The sequence below is a fragment of the Podarcis muralis genome, chromosome 1 (assembly GCF_964188315.1).
Source record: "Podarcis muralis chromosome 1, rPodMur119.hap1.1, whole genome shotgun sequence".
NCBI lineage: Eukaryota > Metazoa > Chordata > Lepidosauria > Squamata > Lacertidae > Podarcis > Podarcis muralis.
In genome coordinates, this window is record NC_135655.1 from 4,724,450 (window position 1) to 4,746,271 (window position 21,822).

Sequence of the window (21,822 nt, forward strand, 5' to 3'; positions counted from 1 at the left end):
ACCGCATCCTAAGTGACAAGACACTTTTGCACACACAGAGAGAGGGAGTGTTGCCTGAGACTCAAAAGAAACACACCCACTAAAAGAAAGGAAATTTTAAGGAAATTCAGCCAACTGCTGTAGAGTGGAGGGCAGCGTCCTGTTCACTCAAGGGGTAACAAAGCTAAAATTGGGAGAGAGGAGGTGGTTTGTGTTCAGGGCTGTATGTAGGTCCTGGGTACCTGCCTGGAAATAAGCCCCAAAGAACCTGGTGTAACCTACTCCCAACTCAACAACGAGGGGGTTGGAATGCAATATGCTTAACGGAACCTCCAAACCTTGAAGCCAGATAATTGAATGTTATTTTGTTTTGGGAGACAGGGGGAGTTTGCAGGGGTTTGGAAACAGCTGATCAGCAAGACACAGGGTGGGAGGGGTAAGAAATTAACTCCAGCAGAAGGGGGGGGGGGAACAGCCGCAAAAATATTTCAGTTCTGACCCTTTCATCTTCTGGATTATTGAAAGTTTTAAAAGAATAGTTTCCTAGGATGGTGATGTGGAGATGCCATCAAAAGGGCTAAGCAGGTAAAATGGAAATAGGGTTAATAGCCAGATCCTTTTCAAAGGTCTTGACACTGAAGGAGGAGAGAAAGCAAAACAGGGAGAGGAGGAATGCAGCAACAATGGGGGGGGGGGAGAGGCTCCGGAGCGATGACGTAATGGCTGACAGCGCTCCCTGCCCCAGCTGAGACAACCTGGGAGGCTGTTGCTGGTACTCTGCAAGCTCTGGCTCCTTATTTGCAAGAAGAGGGAGAAAAAAAGCACATATATTTTACATGCACATCTAGAACTACAAGGGCTCTGTACAGCAAGCCCGGGTGCGCTTGCAACCTCTGCAAAAACTGCAAGAGAGATCACACAAGCCAAGGCTTGCAGGGGGAAAAAAAAAACCTTTTGGGTTTCTCCAACACCAGCAGGAGGAGGAGGAAAATCCATCCCAAGTTTTTTTGCAGATGCACCAGAATGTGGTAAACAAGAAGAGGCAAACAAGCCGGAGGAGGAGGAGGAGGAGGAAGGGGGGGCGTGCCTGGGCTGCCGGGTGCGCGCGCGCTTGTTTTGTCCTGCTGTTTTTAAAACACCATGCAAAAAAAAAATCCAAACAAACATATATATTTATTTGAAACACACAGAGACCCCCCCTCCCCATCCCACTTACCTCTGCAAAATAGAGATTGAGGAGGCAGCCGGTGGCGAAGAGGAGGCAGCCGGGGAAGCAGAAGAGCAGCCAGCGGGGCAACGGAGGCAGCCGGGGCTGGCGGTGGGGCGGCAGGAGGGCGCCTTGCAGGTAGCAGGAGAAGAGGACGGTGCGCAGCGCCGCCCAGAGCAGGCAGAGGAAGAGGCAGACGGTGCGGTAGCTGAGCCGCTTCTCCCGGTAGTAGAGGAGCAGCCAGAGTTGCAGGTAGGCGAAGAGGAAGAGGCCGGCGTAGAGGAGCGTGTGCAAGGCGCTCAGTCCCAGGGCCAGCGGGGAGCGGGGATCGGGGCCCGGATCGGGGCCCCGCAGCACCATGGCACCCCCGGGGCACCCTTGGGTGCAATGCAAAGCAACAAACCGGGGGGTTGTGCAAAGGGGTGCGTGGGTGGGTGGGGTGCAAAACTGGGGGGGGGAGGGGTGCCTTGCACCCCGCAACGGAGAGGCTCACAGCTCCATGCAAATCCAGCTTCCAAAATAATCCATATATATAAATATATTTGCCCTGCCAGTGAACCTCCCGCCCGCCCGCCCGCCTGCAGCGCCGGCTCGGCTCTCCCCGAACCAGCCAACTCTTCCCTCCCTCGCTCCAGCTGCGAAAGAAACAATCAGCTGAGCGGCCGCGGCGATTTGAGGCAACGCGCCGCTCGCCATTGGCCGCCGCCGAGCTCCGCCCACCAGAGGCCCGCCCGCTGGCTGCCGGGCCGCGTCGCTCAAGGGGAGAAGCCCCGCCCACTCCCCTTTCAGCCCCGCCCCTCGCTGGCTGGCTGGCTGGCGGCCCCGCCTCCGGAATGCTTTTTTTAGGTTGGCGCCGCCCGCCCGCCTCGCGTTTGGCCGAGCCCACTCTCTCTCTGTTTTTGCACAGCCGCCTCTGCGCCTTTTCTCGCCCTCCTTTTTACTGGATCGGCAGGAAGAGGGAGGAAGAGGCCTGTGTGCGTAAGATGCCATGCATAGGGAAAAAAAAATAATAATATTTATTTATTTGGGTTTAATTCCCCCGGCCCCCCCAGTTTCCCTTGCGTGCTGTTGCTCTGTGTAGCCAAGGAAGCTTGCACCACTTTGCAAAAAGGGGAAAAAAGGCTCTAAGGCAACCGCTTTTTCCTGATGTGCAGAAGAAATCGGGCTTTTTTAGTGCCCTGCAATGCCCCTTCTTCGCCTCCCAGCTGTTTAAAGGGACTTTTGCACAAGTCCTGTTGATTGATTTGCTTGCAGCTTCCAGGTGGATCCCTGGCCCCACGCCTGAGCTCTGCCTGCATTGACCTCCAAGGAGGCCCCATGGATTTCAAGGCGGCTTCCGATTTGATGTGCTACATGGGGGTGGTCGCCTCGGAGGGCTGGCTCTCTATTCTATAGGATCCCCTGTTGCTAAGGGGAGTTTGGAAAAAAGGCTCTGTTTAGGACAGCCAACAGAGAGGCTCCTCCTGCGTTGCTGTAGGGCATGGGTAGGCAAACTAAGGCCTGGGGGCCGGATCTGGCCCAATTGCCTTCTCAATCCGGCCCCCAGACAGTCCGGGAATCAGTGTGTTTTAACATGTGTAGAATGTGTCCTTTTATTTAAAATGCACCTCTGGGTTATTTGTGGGGCCTGCCTGGTGTTTTTCCATGAGCAGAATGTGTGCTTTTATTTAAAATGCATCTCTGGGTTACTTGTGGGGCATAGGAATTTGTTCATTTCCCCTGCAAAATATAGTCCGGCCCCCAGCAAGGTCTGAGGGACAGGGGACCGGCCCCCTGCTGAAAAAGTTTGCTGACCCCTGCTGTAGGGCAGTGATGCTCAAAGGCTGACGGTCAATGGCTGCTTTTTTCCCCTTTTGCAGTGGGATATTTTGGGTCCTTTCAGAACATGGCAGCACTCTGGCGCTGAGCATGAAGTCATCGGACTGGTTTGACTGGGATGCATCAGGAACCAGGAGAGAAGCCACTGGAACCCCAGGTTGCTTGGGAGGCGACGGTGCCACGTGGGCCGCCAAATATTTAGCAGAGGCAGGCAACTGGGACCTGCCAAATTCGCAACTGGGGGAGAGGCGAGCGGCCATCTGGAAGGCAACGGCTGCGCGTGGAGGTGAGTTGCTGTTTCTTTGGCACTGTGATGCTGTGAGTAACCAAATGTTACTGAACGGTCAGAAGATTCAGGACAGGGAAGAGAAGGGACTTCCTTGCGCAGAGTGTAGTTAAACTGTGGAACTTCCAACCTGAAACAGTTTTTGATTCCCAAACTGTCCCAAACTGACCAAATGTTTTCTCTGCAAGGTCAAAGGAAAATGGAAAAGCCTCCCCATTGTCTTTTCCTTCACAAAGCCTGTCTTAAGGGTATGTCTGTGTTTGAATAGGGTGTGAGCCTGTGACCTGGCTCAGGAACTTAGTATTTATCATTACAAAAGACTGGCCAGGCTCCCCAGGTAATCCAGTCAAGTGAGTATTAACAGGTAACCTGTCAGACGAGATAAACAATGCACTCAGATTTCTGCTGTAGACTGCCTTTTCTGTGATGTAGGTATGATGTATCTTGGGGGTGGTCTTGGGTTTACACCCCTTCTGTGATGTATGTATGATGTATGGAGGGGTGGTCTTGAGCTCCGGGGCAGGCAATTTAAAATGTCTATATAAGGGCGGGCACACCTTGGTTCTGGGTCCTCCTCCTTTCCTGCATGTGAGGGGAGCACCCTGTTGCAACAGATCAGCAAAGATCAGGCTTACTAGCTGCTTTGCTTCTCAATATTCTCTGGTTGGCCTCTGTTATTTTCTCGTACCAATAGGGAACCTATATAAGGACTCTATATGGGCTCTTGGATACCCCATAAGGGAAAAGGGCAATTTTTGTTTACAACATACTCCCTCCTGCAGGAGTCAGGGATGGCCACCAACTAAAGTAAAGTAAAGGGACCCCTGACCATTAAGTCCAGTCGTGACCGACTCTGGGGTAGTGGCGCTCATCTCGCTTTATTGGCCAAGGGAGCCGGCGTACAGCTTCCAGGTCATGTGGCCAGCATGACTAAGCCCGTTTCTTGCGATCCAGAGCAGCGCACGGAAATGCCGTTTACCTTCCCGCCGGAGCGGTACCTATTTATCTGCTTGCACTTTGACGTGCTTTCGAACTGCTAGGTTGGCAGGAGCAGGGACCGAGCAACGGGAGCTCACCCCGTCATTGCGGGGATTCGAACCACCGACCTTCTGATTGGCAAGTCCTAGGCTCCGTGGTTTAACCCACAGTGCCACCCGCATTCCGGCCACCAACTAGGATAGCTTTAAAATAGGACTGAGCAAATTCATGGAGGAGGAGAGGGCTGCTAGCTCTGCTTCCATAGTCAGAGGCAGCAATGCTTCTGAATGCCACTTGCTGGAAACCACAAGAGGAGAGAGGGCTCTTGTGTTCGAATCCTGCTTGTGGGTTTCCCACTGAGGCATCTGGGTGGCCACTGAGAGAACAGGATGCTGGACTAGGTGGGCCACTGGCCTGATCCTGCAGGCTCGTCTTGTGTTCTTGATGCTAAAAATAAAAAATATGCATTTGCACTTGGTCATGTATTTTTATTTTATTTAAAAAATATATATTTTTACGCTTTCCATTTTACACACCATAACAGCAAAAAAGGAAAAAAATACAGATCTCATTCGTTTATCCTTTATGCCTAATATGCCCAATAAAGGAATACAGATATCATATCTGCTTCGACTTCCCTTCCCTTCTTTTGTGGATCTTTGATTACATTTTCAGTTGTTGTTGTTTAGTCATTTTGTTGTTGTTTAGTCGTTTAGTCGTGTCCGACTCTTCGTGACCCCCTGGACCAGAGCATGCCAGGCACTCCTGTCTTCCACTGCCTCCCGCAGTTTGGTCAAACTCATGCTGGTAGCTTCGAGAACACTGTCCAACCATCTCGTCCTCTGTCATCCCCTTCTCCTTGTGCCCTCCATCTTTCCCAATCAGGGTCTTTTCCAGGGAGTCTTCTCTTCTCCTGAGGTGGCCAAAGTCTTGGAGCCTCAGCTTCAGGATCTGTCCTTCCAGTGAGCACTCAGGGCTGATTTCCTTCAGAATGGAGAGGTTTGATCTTCTTGCAGTCCATGGGACTCTCAAGAGTCTCCTCCAGCACCAGAATTCAAAAGCATCCATTCTTCGGTGATCAGCCTTCTTTATGGTCCATGGACGAAGACAACTCCAGTTATTACAAATCCTTAATCAGTCCATGGTTCTGATTTTTGCTCCAAGTCTTCTGTCAAACCTGCTAATAAGTGTAGTTGTTTGCAATAATTTTTCAATTACACGTTATACTTTCCCCCATTCTTTGCTGAAGTTTGATTCTTCCTGGCTTCTGATTCTTCGTGTGAGTTTTGCCGATTCAGCATAGTTGATTCGTTTTAACTGCCACTCCTCTCTGGTCGGAACTGAATTTTCTTTCCATCTCTGGGACAGCAACATTCGGGCAGCTGTGGTCACATACACAAACAATTTCTCCTGGTCTTTTGGGATCTCCGCACCTAAAATTCCAAAAATGAAAGCTTATGGTTTCTTAGAAAAGGTTATTTTCAACATTCCCCCCAACTCATAATGTATCATTTCCCAGAAAGCTTTTATCAACTTTACATGACCACCACTTGTGATAAAAGGTGCCCTCTTTCTCTTTACATTTCCAGCACATATTATAATTTGATTTATATATTTTAGCTAATTTACTAGGAGTTAAATACCAAAGGTACATAATTTTCATATAGTATAGCGTGCTGTAAATTTCAGACCTGCAATCCATAATCTGTCCCACACTGCTAATTCAATATTATAACCAAAATCCTCGCCCAGTGTATCTTCACTGATTTGACCTGTTTGCCAGTCCCATAGAAGTTTATACATTTTAGAAAGTAATTTCGTTTAATTTTCCAACACCTATCTTTCAAATCGGGAGGTTTTATATGAAAATCGTTTCTTTTTAACAGCTTAAATACTTCATTAAGCTGGTGATATTACAGCCAATTGGTTATTAATCCTCTTATTTCTTCATACTGTCTTAATTTTAAATCTTGATCTACCTCTTTGAATAATTCTTTTTAAGTTACCCAGTCATTCCTCATATTTATTTTTTTCACCGATTTTGCTTCAAGTGGAGAAAGCCACCACGGTATCTTTTGTTCTAATAATTTTTTTTACATTTATGCCACAACTCTCATGCCAATTTCCTTTGTTACGGAAAAATCTAGGTGCAAGGCTGCTCAGTCCCCCAGCTGGTCCCCCGCAGGTCCCTACAGAATAAAGGAAGGAGTCAAGCCACCAACCGGAGCAAATAGCTGTAGACCAATGTTTATGGCGCAACAGGTTCAAAGAGGAATTTTGAACTCCGAGGATGGGGTGACAAGGACTTTAAAAAGTTTCTATCTTATCCCAGCATACAGTTCATTAAGCATCATCACTACATCATTGCTACATCATTGACATGTCACGAAAGGGGAGGGGTAGACAGGGATTACGCGGGTGGCTCTGTGGTTAAACCACAGAGCCTAGGACTTGCAAATCAGAAGGTCGGTGGTTCGAATCCCCGCGATGGGGTGAGCTCCTGTGGCTCGGTCCCAGCTCCTGCCAACCTAGCAGTTCGAAAGCATCTCAAAGTGCAAGTAGATCAATAGGTACCGCTCCGGCGGGAAGGTAAACGGCATTTCCGTGTGCTGCTCTGGTTCGCCAGAAGTGGCTTAGTCATGCTGGCCACATGACCCGGAAGCTGTACGCTGGCTCCCTCGGCCAGTAAATCAAGATGAGCTCCGCAACCCCAGAGTCGTCCGCGACTGGTCCTAATGGTCCCTTTACCTTTTAGACAGGGGTTACACTAGTTTCACCTTGGCAAACATGTCTAGACAAGTCCTTGGTACAAGATTAGCATAAGCAGACATGGCAGGGCAAGACCCAGGTATAAGTTTGGATAGGCAAACACCTCTGATGTCCCACCACCCAAAGTTCAATAGAACTTCCTTTGCATGTCTGGACCCCTTGGCAAGTTTGGTGATGGGATTAGGCTTTCCTTGGCCAACAATTAGCTCAGCAATTGTCCCCTCTGGGCACTTCCAGGGGTAGGAGATGTGTATAGTACAGTGTTTCCCAACCACTGTTCCGCGGCACACTAGTGTGCCGCGAGATGTTGCCTGGTGTGCCGTGGGGAAAATTCGAAAGATTTTTTTTTTTTTGTAAAAGTCAAATTAGGTCCTAATCTATCCCTCGAGCGCCTCTTGTCCGTTATTGTGACGCATGAAGCGTGTTCCCGCCCACTCCCCGCCCTCCCTTGCTTCTCTCTCTCTCTCTGTGGCGTTCTCCGCCGCTTCCTGCTGGGCATGCGCAGCTCGCCTCGCGCTTCCATTCCGGCCCCTCCTTCCCCCGACTACCCCGCCGCTCTGTTCTTTTCTCTTTCTCGCGTGTCAGAGAGCGGCGGCGCGAGCGTGGCGGTTCCCTCAGGGCTGACGGAGGGCTTGAGGAGGAGGAGGCAGGACGTGGAGGCGGAGAAAGCGGCGGCGGCCACCCCCCACCTCCGGCTTGAGGCCCGCATAGAAAGCTGAGGGGGAGAGATAGATAGAGGTGGGCGGCGGCGGCGGCGGCGACCACGACCAACCGCCACAGTAGTTGTAGCGGTGGCGACGGCGAGCAGGGACTCCCGCTCTCTCTCCGTCGTGTGTCTCTCTCTCTCTCTCCCCCGGGCCCGTCCGTTGAGTCTCCCGCGCGCCTCGGCTACAAGATGAGCATCGAGATCCCGCCGGGTCTGACTGAGCTGCTGCAGGGCTACACGGTGGAGGTGCTGTGGCACCGGCCGCCGGACCTGCTGGCCTTCGCCGCCGAGTACTTCGCCAAGCCGCGCTCTCCTTCCTGCCTCGCTTTGCTGCCTCCTCCCCCCCACCCCCAAAGCTTGGAGGTTCCCCGGCGCCGACCCGCAGGTTTGACCCCCTTCTCACACCTGTTCGCGCTCCTTGCACGGAATGGGGCGGATGGGGAGGAACGGGGCTCGCCGCTGCCTCCGCTCACCCTCCCCCCCTCTGCCGGCGGTCCCGCAATTCTTGGCTTTTTGGCGGTTGGCACAGAAGGAAGGCAAGGGGGAGGAGAAAAAATTGAATCTTACACTTTCGTGCGTCCCTCCCGGCGTGACGCTGCGCGCTGACGTCACGGGGCTGTAATGGTGGTGTGCCTCGAGATTTTTTTCATTAAACAAGTGTGCCTTTGCCCAAAAAAGGTTGGGAAACACTGGTATAGTATACGTGTCCTCACGCTTGGGGGTTTTCCCAAGACCAAAATAGTGTTGAAATGGAGGAAACTGGCAAAGGAGTTGATTTTATATGATTGTTAAAGTTAGGTAACTTCCCTGAGCTGTCAAGTCAAAAGGATACATTTATGCATAACATTTGTAACATTTAACAACTTTAAAGATGTGCCCCCCCCCCCGTAATTTCCGTAACACCTTATAACATGGTTCAAGAAAGCTTTATGAACTTTAACCTTGTCATACCACAAATACGCGTGCCAACCAAATCTGTTATCATGTCGTTCCAGATCTAATACATAACCATTTTCTAACGATATCCATTCTTTTAGCCAACCCTTGGCCAGGTAGGTTAAAGGTACAGTCCTAAGCACGTGTCCGAGAAAGGAAGGAACTAAATTGTGCACTGGGGTCAGTGGAGTTTATTTCAGATGAACATAGGTATGCTCAAGATTGGGGACGGGGGAATCAATGAAAAGTTTTATCTTGATTGCCACTGGAATGAGATGCCCAAAGCGGTGAACTTCCTACAAAAAAGATCTTTGGTGTTCAGGTTAGATGACTTTATTTATATGCTACTTAAAACAAATGCAACATAATTCATCAGAAATAAAACATCCCCCCCCGCCAGCTTACAAGGCAATATTCTGTAAGTTTCCAAATATGGCTCCCTGATCTCTTCCACAGAAACATTTGTCTGTCTCCATCTGTCACAACTTAATCAAATACAGTCACACCTCGTGTTGCGTCCGTTTCGTGTTGCGACTTTTTGCCTTACGTCCCGCGGCAACCCGGAAGTACTGGAACAGGTTACCTTCGGGTTTCGCCGCTTGTGCATGAGCAGAAGCACTAAATCATGCTTTGCGCATAGCTGCCAACTTTCAGATTTGAAAATAAGGGATCAGCAGCCTCACCTGACCCAGGGACAGTCTACGGGATATCTAACAATCTGGGATAGCAGCGGGAAACGGCACTGGAATAAGGGAATTTCCCGCAAAACAAAGGAAAGGTTGACAGCTGTGGCTTCGCAGCGCTTTGAGTTGCGGGCATTTCACGTTATGGACGGGTCTCTGGAACGGATCCTGTCCGTAACACAAGGTGTTGTTGTTGTTTAGTTGTTTAGTCGTGTCCAACTCTAGGTGACCCCATGGACCAGAGCACGCCAAGCACTCCTGTCTTCCACTGCCTCCTGCAGTTTGGTCAAACTCATGTTCATAGCTTTGAGAACACTGTCCCACCATCTCGTCCTCTGTCGTCCCTTCTCCTTGTGCCCTCCATCTTTCCCAACATCAGGGTCTTTTCCAGGGGTCTTCTCTTCTCATGAGGTGGCCAAAGTATTGGAGCCTCAGCTTCAGGATCTGTCCTTCCAGGGAGCACTCAGGGCTGATTTCCTTAAGAATGGATGCATTTGATCTTCTTGCAGTCCATGGGACTCTCAAGAGTCTTCTCCAGCACCAGAATTCAAAAGCATCAATTCTTCGGCGATCAGCCTTCTTGATGGTCCAGCTCTCACTTCCATACATCACTACTGGAAAAAACCATGGCTTTAACTATACGGACCTTTGTTGGTAAGGTGATGTCTCTACCTTTTAAGATGTTGTCTAGATTTGCCATCGCCTTTCTCCCAAGAAGCAGGCGTCTTTTAATTTCGTGACTGCTGTCACCATCTGCAGTGATCATGGAGCCCAAGAAAATAAAATCTCTCACTGCCTCCATTTCTTCCCCTTCTATTTGCCAGGAGGTGATGGGACTAGTGGCCATGATCTTCGTTTTTTTGATGTTGAGCTTCAGACCATATTTTGCGCTCTCCTCTTTCACCCTCATTAAAAGGTTCTTTAATTCCTCCTCACTTTCTGCCATCAAGGTTGTGTCATCTGCATATCTGAGGTTGTTGATATTTCTTCCGGCAATCTTAATTCCGGCTAGGGATTACCACTGTACAAAGTCATTGCAAGGTGTTATCTTTGCAGATTTCCCCCGTCTAAGCAACAAGAGTGGCTCTCTTATTTAATCTCTCGTCTAAAGTCTCAAAAGAAGGCCAGTGATAAATCCTATTCCATACCGTTCATTGTGGTGCAATTAATCCTCCGGAAGCTATACAACGAAGGTGCCAGGCACACCTCTGGGAAGAGGGAGTTTTGCAGCTTAGGGGCCACCACAATGAAGGCCTTGTCCTTCGACACGGACACAGCAGGTCATAGGTTCAGGCACCTGGTTAATTTTTAACATCGGCCGTGGTTACCAAAATTTTAGGTGCCTTCAGCGGATGGAGGAAAATGTTGGGAAATGGACGGGATGGAAAAGAAGAGAATAATAACCCTCTTTCCAGCAAGCAGTGTAGCAAGTTCATTTAAGTATGAAGAAAACCACACTCCTGAATAGATGGATTTGTTTGCCAAGAAGCCTGTAATCTTATCAGCAGATAAGTGCCCAGGGCTGGATCTGTTGGTTCCCCCACCCTCCGACAAAGTGTTGAAAAATTCCCCAGGATTCCCTGATAGCCTGGTTAGGGGAGTGTGAGCAGCCTGAACCTTCTGCTCTACAGTTGCCTTTCTGTTGAAATTGGGTGGCAAAAGGAGTACAGTGGTACCTCTGGTTGTGAACGGGATCCGTTCTGGAGTCCCGTTCACAACATGAGCAGAACACAATCTGCACGGGTCACGATTCGCCACGTCTGCGCATGCGCGTGGCTGGGGAAACCCAGCCAGATGGGCGGGGTACAAATAAATTACTATTATTATTATTATTATTATTTTGCACCTATGTGCGAGCGGTGAAACCCGGAAGTAAACCTTTCTGATACTTCTGGCTTGCCGCGGGACGCAACCTGAAAAAACCTATCATGAAGCAAACGCAACTCGATGTGTGACTGTATCAGTGAATGCCGCAAACTTGGAATTTCGGCAGTGATGCTGTTGGTGGGGCCCTCTAAAGGTCATCTAATCCAACCCGCTGCACTGCAGGAATCTCAGCTAAATAATCTCTGGCAGATGACCTTCCAACCTCTGCATGAAAACCTCCAGCGAAGGAGAGTCCATCACCTCCCGAGGGAATCCGTTCCACTGTTGAACAACTCTTGCCTTCAGAAAGTTCTTCCTAATGTTTAGTCAGAATCTCCTTTGTTCTCATCTGACACCATTGGTTTGGTGTCTTGCCTTCTGGAGCAGCAGGAAAGGAGCTTGCGCCATCTTCTATACAGCAACTCTTCAGATATTTGAAGATGGCTCTCGTGTCATCTGTCGGCCTTCTCTTTTCCAGGCTAAACGTACCCAACTCCCTCAACCGTTCCTCAACCATTCCCTGTTCGTTCTTGGGAAATCTCCTTTTGTCTTGCTTTGTGAAAAGTTTCACCAGTGTAATAAACGAAAATAATTAAGGATGATATGTTTTAAGATAATATGTTTTGTTTAAATTCCTAATAAAAAACTAAAGAAAGAAAGAAATTGGGAGGCTCTGGAATCAAGAAGGCGCCTAACTTGTTCCTTGGTCCGGAGCCAAATTCCCCATCCTGCCGTGAGTCTGGCTACACAGGTGACTCGCCGAGCGGGCAGCTCGTTGGCCGGTAAAACGGTCTTCATGGGCCGCATCCGGCCCATGGGCCGCATGTTGCTGACCCCTGCTCTAGCCTGTCCCCCAAACTTACATCTTACATTATAACATGATGTGATGTGATGATGTTACGTTTTTTGGGGGTGGTTGTTATTGGGTTGCTGTTTTTATGTTATTTTATTTTATATTGTGGTTTTTTCCTGTTGATCTTTTCTGTGAACCGCCCTGAAACCTCTGGTATATGGCGGTATATAAGTTCTTTAATAATAATAATTAATAATAGACCATCATAAGCACTCAGGGCGGTTCACAAAATAAAATGCAAGATAAAAACACAAGTAAATATGTAAAAGGGATGCAGGTGGCGCTGTGGGTTAAACCACAGAGCCTAGGACTTGCTGATCAGAAGGTCGGCGGTTCGAATCCCCGCAACAGGGTGAGCTCCCGTAGCTCGGTCCCTGCTCCTGCCAACCTAGCAGTTCGAAAGCACGTCAAAGTGCAAATAGATAAATAGGTACCACTCCGGCGGGAAGGTAAACAGCGTTTCCATGCGTTGCTCTGGTTCACCAGAAGCGGCTTAGTCATGCTGGCCACATGACCCAGAAGCTGTACGCCGGCTCCCTCGTCCAGTAAAGCGAGATGAGCGCCGCAACCCCAGAGTCGGCCACGACTGGACCTAATGGTCAGGGGTCCCTTTACCTTTATCTTAAATATATAAAACAAAACAGCAAGATAGTAAATTGCCCCCCTCCCTTCCCACAGACTCATTTAAAAGGCTGTAGGATATTAGTCAGCCAGAGGCCTGGTTGAAGAGGAACCTTTTCGCCTCTAGTTTAAAAATATGTAATGAAGGCACCAGGAGAACCTCCACGAGGAGACCATCCCACAGACGGGGAGCCACTGCAGAGAAGGCCCCGTTCTTGTGTTGCCACCCTCTGGACCTCAGATGATTACGTTCCTTTCTGCTGAATTAAAAACTTTTGCAGCCTTTCCCCCATAGGGGAGTTGCTCGAAGCTCCTTGATCATTACAGTTGCCTTTTTCTGAACCTTGTTAGCTCTCCAGATCTGGTTCTCTGTTTAATCGATGGTTGTAACTATTTTTCCCCCCAAGGTCTGGGCTCCCTGCGCCAGCTGTAAACCAGCGAAGTCATGCCATGGCCAAAAATGAACATGTGCGCAACCCCTTTCTCTCTCCTCTTCTTATGGGCTACCTATATGTCTGCAACAAGGCAGGCAGAGGACTTGGTGCCCCTGGAACATCTCAGCAGCTTGCAACCATCCAAAGCATCTTTGGTTTATTTTCGGAGGGACAGTGAGTATTTTTCCCCATCTGTGTTTTCATTGCGTTTGGTTAGTAGGGTTGGTTTGTTGTTGTTATTGCGATATAATGTATTTGTATCCCACCTTTCTCCCAAGCCAGGTTTCAAGGCAGCTTGCAACATTTAAAAACTATGATATAAAATACAGAGTATCGTATTTTTCGCTCTATAGGAACACTTTCCCCCCTCAAAAAATTAAGGGGAAATGTGTGTGCGTCCTATGGAGTGAATGCAGGCTCCTTGGCTTCAGCGATAGCAATGCGAAGCCTCCGAAGCGCAGAGGGAGCGCTCCCTCCACACTCCGGAGGCTTCGCATTGCTTTCACTGAAGCCTGGAGAGCGAGAGGCGTCGGTGCACACCAACCCCTCTCACTCTCCAGACTTCAGGGATAGCCGCCTGAAGCCTTCAGAGCGCAGCGCGAGTTTCCGCTCTGTTCTGGAGGCTGCAGGTTCCTTTCGCTGAAGCCAGGAGAGTCTTGCTCTCCCGGCTTCAGCAAAAGGAACTTGAAGCCTGAGGAGCGCAGTGGGAACTTGCGCTGCGCTCCGAAGGCTTCAGGGATAGCCACGCGCAGCCCCTCCGGCAGGGAGCCGCTGCACGCGGCTATGGCTTCTTTAGCCCCGCGCAGCCTCTCCTGGCTGGAGAGGTTGCGCGCAGCTAAAGAGGAAGCCAAGACAGTGAGCGGGATCCATCCCGCTCACTGTCTTGGCTTCTTTGCTCTTTGGGGCTGGGGGGGGAAATAAGATTCCCCCCCTTGATTTCCCCCTCTAAAAACTAGGTGCGCCCTATGGTCCGGTGCGCTTTATGGAGTGAAAAATACGGTAATAAAAACAAACGCATTAAAAACAGTAGCTGAAAATCAGAACCAGCAATTAAAATCCAGTTTGCCCTGACAACAACCCGGTGATCAGCCTCATGTGCACTTTAGTTTCTAAAAGGCCTGTCTGAGCAGGAAAGTCTTAGCCTGAAAGAGGCAGCCAGTCTGACTTCTCTTGGGAGGGAATTTCACAACATATGAGTAAAGGTTTGGAAGAGAGGTTCTTTGCTCTCTCGTAGCAGAGTTAGCACGGTGGCGATTGCTCCCAGGCACACTAAAACTTGCTTAGATTTACATCTGCCCTCATCTACCTTTAAACAAATGTTCCCCACGAAAAGGCTTAGGCTAGAATAAATCACAGACACCCAGCTTTGCAAAGAAGTGACGATTTTACTCGCAGAGTTGCAGGAGTAACAGCCAGCACATCTCCATCCATTGGCAATAAAATGGAGAAGAAATGAAGACTCCATGTGACTTTTTTAAAAAAAGAATTTGGCAGCAAAGATTCAGACAGTAAAAACCTCAATTTGGAGAGATTCATTTACTTTCAGCATCAGTTGAACCAGCAACCATTCTTGGGGTCTGCTGCTTGATCCAGGAAATGGCGCAGAGAAGGAGAGCACAAAGGAGAGGAAGGAAACAAAGGCTGCTGGGAACCTGTTACATCCCACCCACGGCAACTTGAGCTCAGGGCTCAGGTTAACCCTTTCATGCATGCAAATGTGAGTCAGCAACTGTATATTACAATAGGGGCAGCCACAGAAAAGGCTCTGTTTTCTTCTCACCGCCAACCGTGCCTCTGATGTTGATGGGACCAAGAGAAGGTGCTCACCTGAGGCTCATAGCACCTGGGCAGGTTTGTCTAGGGAAGAGGTTTTCAACCTTTTTGAGTCCATGGCTCTTTTATCAACTACATTCTTTCTGTGCCACCCCTGTGGGGCTCAGGAGCCCAGTAATGTCACCCCTTGGCCACAGAGTGGGCAGCTTCTCAGCCTTTTTTGAACACCCTCCCTTGTGGAATGTTCCAGCAGCCTCCTCTCCTCTCTCCTTGGGAGTCCTCCGGGCAGCCACTGCTGCCAGCTCTGGTCTCTGAGCTGCCCCCTGGCCAGCCCCACTGGCATCATTTGTCTGGGGAGCCTGCAGCCAGGAATGCTGCAACAAACAGCTTTGCAATACAGTCATACCTTGAGTTGAATGCTCTTCGGGTTGAGCGCATTTGAGTTGCGCTCTGCGGCAACCCGGAAGTAACGGAGCGCGTTACTTCCGGGTTTCACTGCTCATGCATGCGCAGGCGCTCAAAATTACGTCATGCGCACGTGCGGAAGTGGCGAAACGCGGCATGCGCAGGTGCACCATCATGTCTTGCGTTCCATTCGGGATGCAAACGGGGCTCCGGAATGGATCCTGTTCACATCTCGAGGTACCACTGTAATAATAATAATCATAATATATTATTAATACCCCGCCCAGCTGGCTGGTTCCCAACAGAATACAGTGGTACCTCGGGTTACAGACGCTTCAGGTTACAGACCCTTCAGGTTACAGACTCTGCTAACCCAGAAATAGTACCTTGGGTTAAGAACTTTGCTTCAGGATGAGAACAGAAATCGCGCAGCGGCAGCGGGAGGCCCCATTAGCTAAAGTGGTCTTCAGGTTAAGAACAGTTTCAGGTTAAGAACGGACCTCCAGAACGAATTAAGTACTTAACCCGAGGTACCACTGTATTAAGAACACGATAAAACAGCAAACATTAAAAACTTATCTAAACAGGGCTGCCTTCAGATGTCTTCTAAAAGTCAGATAGTTGTTTATTTCCTTGGCATCTGGTGGGAGGGCGTTCCACAGGGCGGGTGCCACCACCGAGAAGGCCCTCTGCCTGTTTCCTTGTAACCTCACTTCTCACAGGGAGGGAACCGCCAGAAGGCTCTCAGAGCTGGACCTCCAGGCAGGATGATGAGGGTGGAGACGCTCCTTCAGGTATACTGGGCCGAGGCCATTTAGGGCTTTAAAGGTCAGCACCAACACTTTGAATTGTGCTTGGAAACGTACTGGGAGCCAAGGTAGGTCTTTCAGGACCGGTGTTATGTGGTCTCGGCGGCCACTCCTAGTCTCCAGTCTGGCTGCCGCATTCTGGATTAGTTGCAGTTTTCAAGTCACCTTCAAAGGTAGCCCCACATAGAGCACATTGCAGTAGTCCAAGCAGGAGATTATAAAATGCTCTTCACTGAATATTTCAATTCCAAAGCGGGGGACAATGAAATGACATAAGAGTAAAAAATATACGGGGGGGGGGGAGTTAATATTCCTATTAAACGTGGAAACGGGGACTTAGCAGATGGGCAATGAAAGCAGATCAAGGCTGGGAGCCTTGATGGTTGCAAAGAGCCTTGTAAAGGTAAAGGGACCCCTGACCATTAGGTCCACTCGTGACCGACCCTGGGGTTGCGGTGCTCATCTCGCTTTATTGGCCGAGAGAGCTGGCGTACAGCTTCCGGGTCATGTGGCCAGCATGACTAAGCCACTTCTGGCAAACCAGAGCAGCGCACGGAAACGCCGTTTACCTTCCCGCCGGAGCGGTACCTATTTATGTACTTGCACTTTGACGTGCTTTCAAACTGCTAGGTTGGCAGGAGCAGGGACCGAGCAACGGGAGCTCACCCCATCGTGGGGATTCAAACCGCTGACCTTCTGATCAGCAAGTCCTAGGCTCTGTGGTTTAACCGACAGCGCCACCTGCGTCCCTTTATATAGAGCCTTGTACTACAAGGCAAAACCGCCCACTCCTTGTGATTGGGAAGATCTCACTGTCCTTTCTGCATTAGCTTGAGGATTTCAGATTCAGTTCTAATTTCTTATGTCGAGTGCTTAATTTGGACTCCTGCTTTTGCATTTAATTTACATGTGGTTGGGGAACTGGTGGCAGCCCCCCCCCCCCGCTGCATCAGAAAGCCCTGTGAAGCACTGCGCACATTAAACAGCGTCCCAGAAATGTTTTAGCAATAATCACAATTGTTCTTGTGAAGCAGAGCAGGCTCTTGTTTATCTTCCAGCTTCTCCATCTGCTGAGATGTTCTTGGAACAGCTGGAGAAGTCCACAGAAGCGCTTCGAGATTATGGGATTTCAGTCCTCAAGGTACAAGGAAGTGTCACCCTCCCCCCCCGCCTGCTAAACAATCAAGGAAGCCTTTCCATTTATTTCAAGCCCCTGGAAGGACTAACTGGTGTCTTCCTTGCTGCAAATGTTCCACGGGGCTATTTGGCCACCCGCAGATTCCTGGCAAAAGTTTTTCCCTGTTGCTCCAAACAAGAAATGGATCTAGAAAGCTGTTTTATGCAAGTTAGAGCATTTGTCTGCCTGACTCAGCCTTGCATAGTTCAGCCTTCATCAACTATTTGGGGTGGGGTGGGGGGTCACGACTTTGTTCCATTGTTGTTTTATTATACATTTTGTGTCTTTGATATTGTGTTTTTATGCTATGGATTGCCCTGAGATCTACAGATGAAGGGTGGTATGCAAAGTTGGTTGTTGTTGTTATTATTATTATTATTATTAATAATAATAATAATAATAATAATAATAATAATAATAATAATAATTTGTGCTAAAATTGTTTTAATGGGGGATGGGGTTTTGACTTGGGTGGGTGTTGTTTTATATGGGGGTGGGGTTGTTTTAAATTGTTTTTAAATGTTATATGTTGACTTGGATTTTTGTGGGCCAGGAAATTTTTTAGGGGCTTTTTCTTGGGGATTGTATATTTTATTAGTATGGCTAATTGTTTCGATTATTTTTATTACGTATTTTGTGCTGTGACTTTGTGTTGTGAACCCCTCTGAGACCTACAGGTCTAGGGTGGTGGAATAATAATAATAAAAATAATAATAATAATAAGGCTGTGTGAACAATGACAAGCACATAGCCAGGAGCATAGCATTGTCTTTCACACACCTGCCGAAGGGAGAAGCAAGGTGAGCCCCGTCCTTACATTCTGTACAGTTGAATTTGCTCTTAAGAGCCACCTGTTTGTGATGCTTACCGTATCTTTCGCTCTATAAGACGCACTTTCCCCCTCCTAAAGAGTAAGGGGAAATGTGTGTGCGTCTTATGGAGCGAAGGCAGGCGGGAGGCTCTGCTCAGCGCTCCCTTTAAAGAGCCGCGTGGAGCCTGTGTGCAGCTCTTCAGGGCTTTTCCCCGAGGAGGGAGAAGGGCTGCCCTTCTCCCTCCTTGGGGAAAAGCCCCCAAGAGCCGCACACACGCTCTACACTCTCTTTAAAGGGAGCGCGGCTCTTGGGGGAGCCTTCATCCCACTGCCCTGAAGAGGCTTCGCCTGGCTATCCCAGAAGCCAGAATAGCAAGAGACTATCCCAGAAGCCAGTTCCCTCTTGCTGTTCTGGCTTTTTGGTTTCAGAATATTTTTTTTCTTGTTTTCCTCCTCCAAAAACTAGGTGCGTCTTATGGTCTGGTGCGTCTTATAGAGCGAAAAATGCGGTATTTATCATTCTGTCCAGATAATAAGTTAATATAAGCTTGTGAGTGCAAGTGTATTCCAGACATTTTTGCCGAAGTTATTTCAGCGAAGACCTGAGCATGCCTGACTTCTTCCCCACAGGTCAACTGTCACAGCGGAAAAGCGTCCGGTTACTGCAGAGATGACAGCTCAGAGGGGAAAGCATACCTGTTCAGGTGAGCGATTGACCTGAGTGCAAATGAATAAGAACGATGGCTCTGCATATTGATATAGATTTGGGGAGGGACCCCCCCTTCCCAAACCCTATAAGTTAATAAATGGTAGGATTTTGATTATTTGGGATGTGGATGAAAGTACAAGCTGCAGAACTGTGCCAGACGAGGAATCCCTAGGCTGACTTCTGCAAACTAGCCTGGCTGGCCAAGTGAAAAGCAAATCTGTTAACATGACAAAAGGGATTGGTGATGGACCATCTGAGAGGAAACCATTGGCAGACAGCTGTTGCTGAGGTGATGGGGTGTGTGAAGGGACAGGAAAAGAGAGTTTTTAGTAGGGTGTTCTGGGAAGAAGAAGGGGAGAGAAGAAAGGCTGGGATCCATCTTGGGCAGGCTGGCTGAAGGCTGGCTGCACTGCTGCGGATGCCAAGACGCTGTTGCTGTAAGATCTGGACTCCATGCATACTGAAGGGGAATAAATCACATTTCTTAAAGCTATGACAGTCTCTGCCGTGCCTCAATTCTCCAAAGGAATTACAGACCCTGGGTGAGTGCCTGGAACACCCCCCCCCCATCTTGCCATTGCTCAGCAGAGAGTTGGGGCGGCACCCAACTTTTGTAACAAAAATATTTTAAAGGGTCCAGAATCGAGGTAATGGACCCCAGGGTGCCTTATAAATCAAGCATCGCTGGGCCTAGTTTTCTTTTCTTTTTCCAGTGTATTTGTTGTTCAAATTCGGCTCGAGCAAATTTTTACGCTGAAAGCAGTTTGAGAACCTCTGACTTTGGCTGGATCAGGCCCAGAGCCTAGGACTTGCTGATCATAAGGTTGGCGGTTTGAATCTCCGCAACGGGGTGAGCTCCCGTTGCTCGGTCCCTGCTCCTGCCAACCTACCAGTTCGAAAGCACGTCAAAGTGCAAGTAGATAAATAGGTACCGCTCCGGCGGGAAGGTAAACGCCGTTTCCGTGCGCTGCTCTGGCTCACCAGAAGCGGCTTAGTCATGCTGGCCACATGACCCGGAAGCTGTATGCCGGCTCCCTCGGCCAGTAAAGCGAGATGAGCGCCGCAACCCCAGAGTTGGTCATGACTGGACCTAATGATCAGGGGTCCCTTTACCTTTAAGTTATTAAGGAGGGACGCAGGTGGCGCTGTGGGTTAAACCACAGAGCCTAGGACTTGCCGATCAGAAGGTCAGTGGTTCGAATCCCCGCAACGGGGTGAGCTCCCGTTGCTCAGTCCCTGCTCCTGCCTACCTAGCAGTTTGAAACCATGTCACAGTGCAAGTAGATAAATAGGTACCGCTCTGGCGGGAAGGTAAACGGCGTTTCCGTGCGCAGCTCTGGTTCGCCAGAAGCGGCTTAGCTGTACGCCGCGTCCCTCGGCCAATAAAGCGAGATGAGCGCCGCACAACCCCAGAGTCGGTCACAACCGGACCCAATGGTCAGGGGTCCCTTTACCTTTACCTTTATCTCCCTCTCACGTTCTTCTCCCTACTTCCAGGGGACACGTGCTGCTTCGTGAGCTCCCCACGGACGCCTTGTTCAGTGTGGATGCCATTGTGGCCAACATGCTCTTGTGAGTCCTTTCGACATCTGTTTGATTGGCGTCTGTTCCCTTTGCAGCCACCTGCCTGCGTTCTGCGTGGAAAGAGGGTGGTGACAGCAGACTTTGTGCTGAGTCAGTGACGGCTGCTGTTGGGGGAACTGGAGGTGACTGACTTGTAGAATCAGAGAGCTGTAGAATTGGAAGGGAACCTCAGGGCTTCTCTAGTCTAACCCAAGGCAAATCAGGACTCACAGCTGACAGGTGGCCATCCGACCTCTGTTCAAAATCTTCCAAGCCCACCATCTCCCGAGGGAGTCGGTTCCACTGTCCAACAGCTCTTCCTCTTGGAAAGTTCTTCGTAATATTTAGTCGCAATCTCCTTCCTTGTCATTTGAACCCGTTGCTTTGGGTTCCCCCCTCCGGAGCAGCGGAAAACAAGCTTTGTCAACAACAAATGGTCGCTGTTTTTTGTGTTGAATATTTTCTATAAGGTAATTGATGGACCTGATAGGTATCTCAAGCCATTTGCACATGTTGCCCTGCAAACAGTCCATGCAGAATGTAGGCACCCTATACAGAGGTACCTCGGGTTACATACGCTTCAGGTTATATACGCTTCAGGTTACAGACTCCGCTAACCCAGAAATAGTACCTTGGGTTAAGAACTTTGCTTCAGGATGAGAACAGAAATCGTGTGGTGGCAGCTGGAGGCCCCATTAGCTAAAGTGGTGCTTCAGGTTAAGAACAGTTTCAGGTTAAGAACGGACATCCGGAACGAATTAAGTACGTAACCAGAGGTACTACTGTATATAGAAAGGAGCAAACCAGTGATATTTTAGAGAGCAGGCTAGCAGGCGGGGCCCATGACGTACCTCATAGGAGCCTACACAACACAAAACACTGTTGCTATAGGTAGGTTATATTTCAATTGTTTTTTCTCTTATACAGTGGTACCTCGGGTTACATACGCTTCAGGTTACAGTCTCCGCTAACCCAGAAATAGTATCTCGGGTTAAGAACTTTGCTTCAGGATGAGAACAGAAATCGTGCTCTTGCGGCGCAGCGGCAGCAGGAGGCCCCATTAGCTAAAGTGGTGCTTCAGGTTAAGAACAGTTTCAGGTTAAGAACGGACCTCCGGAACGAATTAAGTACGTAACCAGAGGTACCACTGTATTTTGGAAATGTACATCCAGTTTTGTTTCTCCTTTAACTTTGTTTGGGACCCCCCCCAAGAGAGCGGGGCCCTAAGCTATAGCTTGTTTAGCTTGTACGTAAATCTGGCACTGCCTAGTCCCACATGCATTTAAAGTACTATGAAAACACTTTTATGCAGTACTGGTGTCCCCAAAAGAATTCTGGGAGCTGTAGTTTGATAAAAGTGATGAGAGCTGAAATTCCCAGAGTTCCCTGCAAAGGATTGATTGTTGAGACACCTTCCTCAGCCCCTCTCACCCCACCTG

The 21,822-nt window shown here is 49.2% G+C and overlaps 2 protein-coding genes across 5 annotated transcripts in view; one reads left to right on the forward strand and one right to left on the reverse strand.

Annotated features, from left to right (window-relative positions):
* The window catches only part of GPR137C (G protein-coupled receptor 137C), a 28,807-nt gene extending 26,994 nt beyond the window's left edge, over nt 1-1,813 (reverse strand). Inside the window, exon 1 of the mRNA XM_028724160.2 lies at nt 1,196-1,813. Coding sequence (XP_028579993.2) covers nt 1,196-1,546 — 351 coding nt within the window. The 5' untranslated portion in view covers nt 1,547-1,813. The remainder of the gene's footprint in view (nt 1-1,195) is intronic.
* Nucleotides 1,336-21,822, forward strand: part of TXNDC16 (thioredoxin domain containing 16) — a 51,341-nt gene continuing 30,854 nt past the window's right edge. The window contains exons 1-6 of one of the 4 annotated variants that reach the window (XM_028723865.2): nt 1,336-1,438; nt 3,046-3,290; nt 13,110-13,310; nt 17,182-17,264; nt 18,742-18,815; nt 20,318-20,392. In XM_028723865.2, the coding sequence (XP_028579698.2) occupies nt 13,148-13,310; nt 17,182-17,264; nt 18,742-18,815; nt 20,318-20,392 (395 nt within the window). In that variant the 5' untranslated portion in view covers nt 1,336-1,438; nt 3,046-3,290; nt 13,110-13,147. Of the gene's footprint in view, nt 1,439-2,056; nt 2,161-3,045; nt 3,291-13,109; nt 13,311-17,181; nt 17,265-18,741; nt 18,816-20,317; nt 20,393-21,822 lie in introns of those variants that run through there. The other 3 variants (XM_028723948.2, XM_028723777.2, XM_028724036.2) reach the window with 3 other exon arrangements.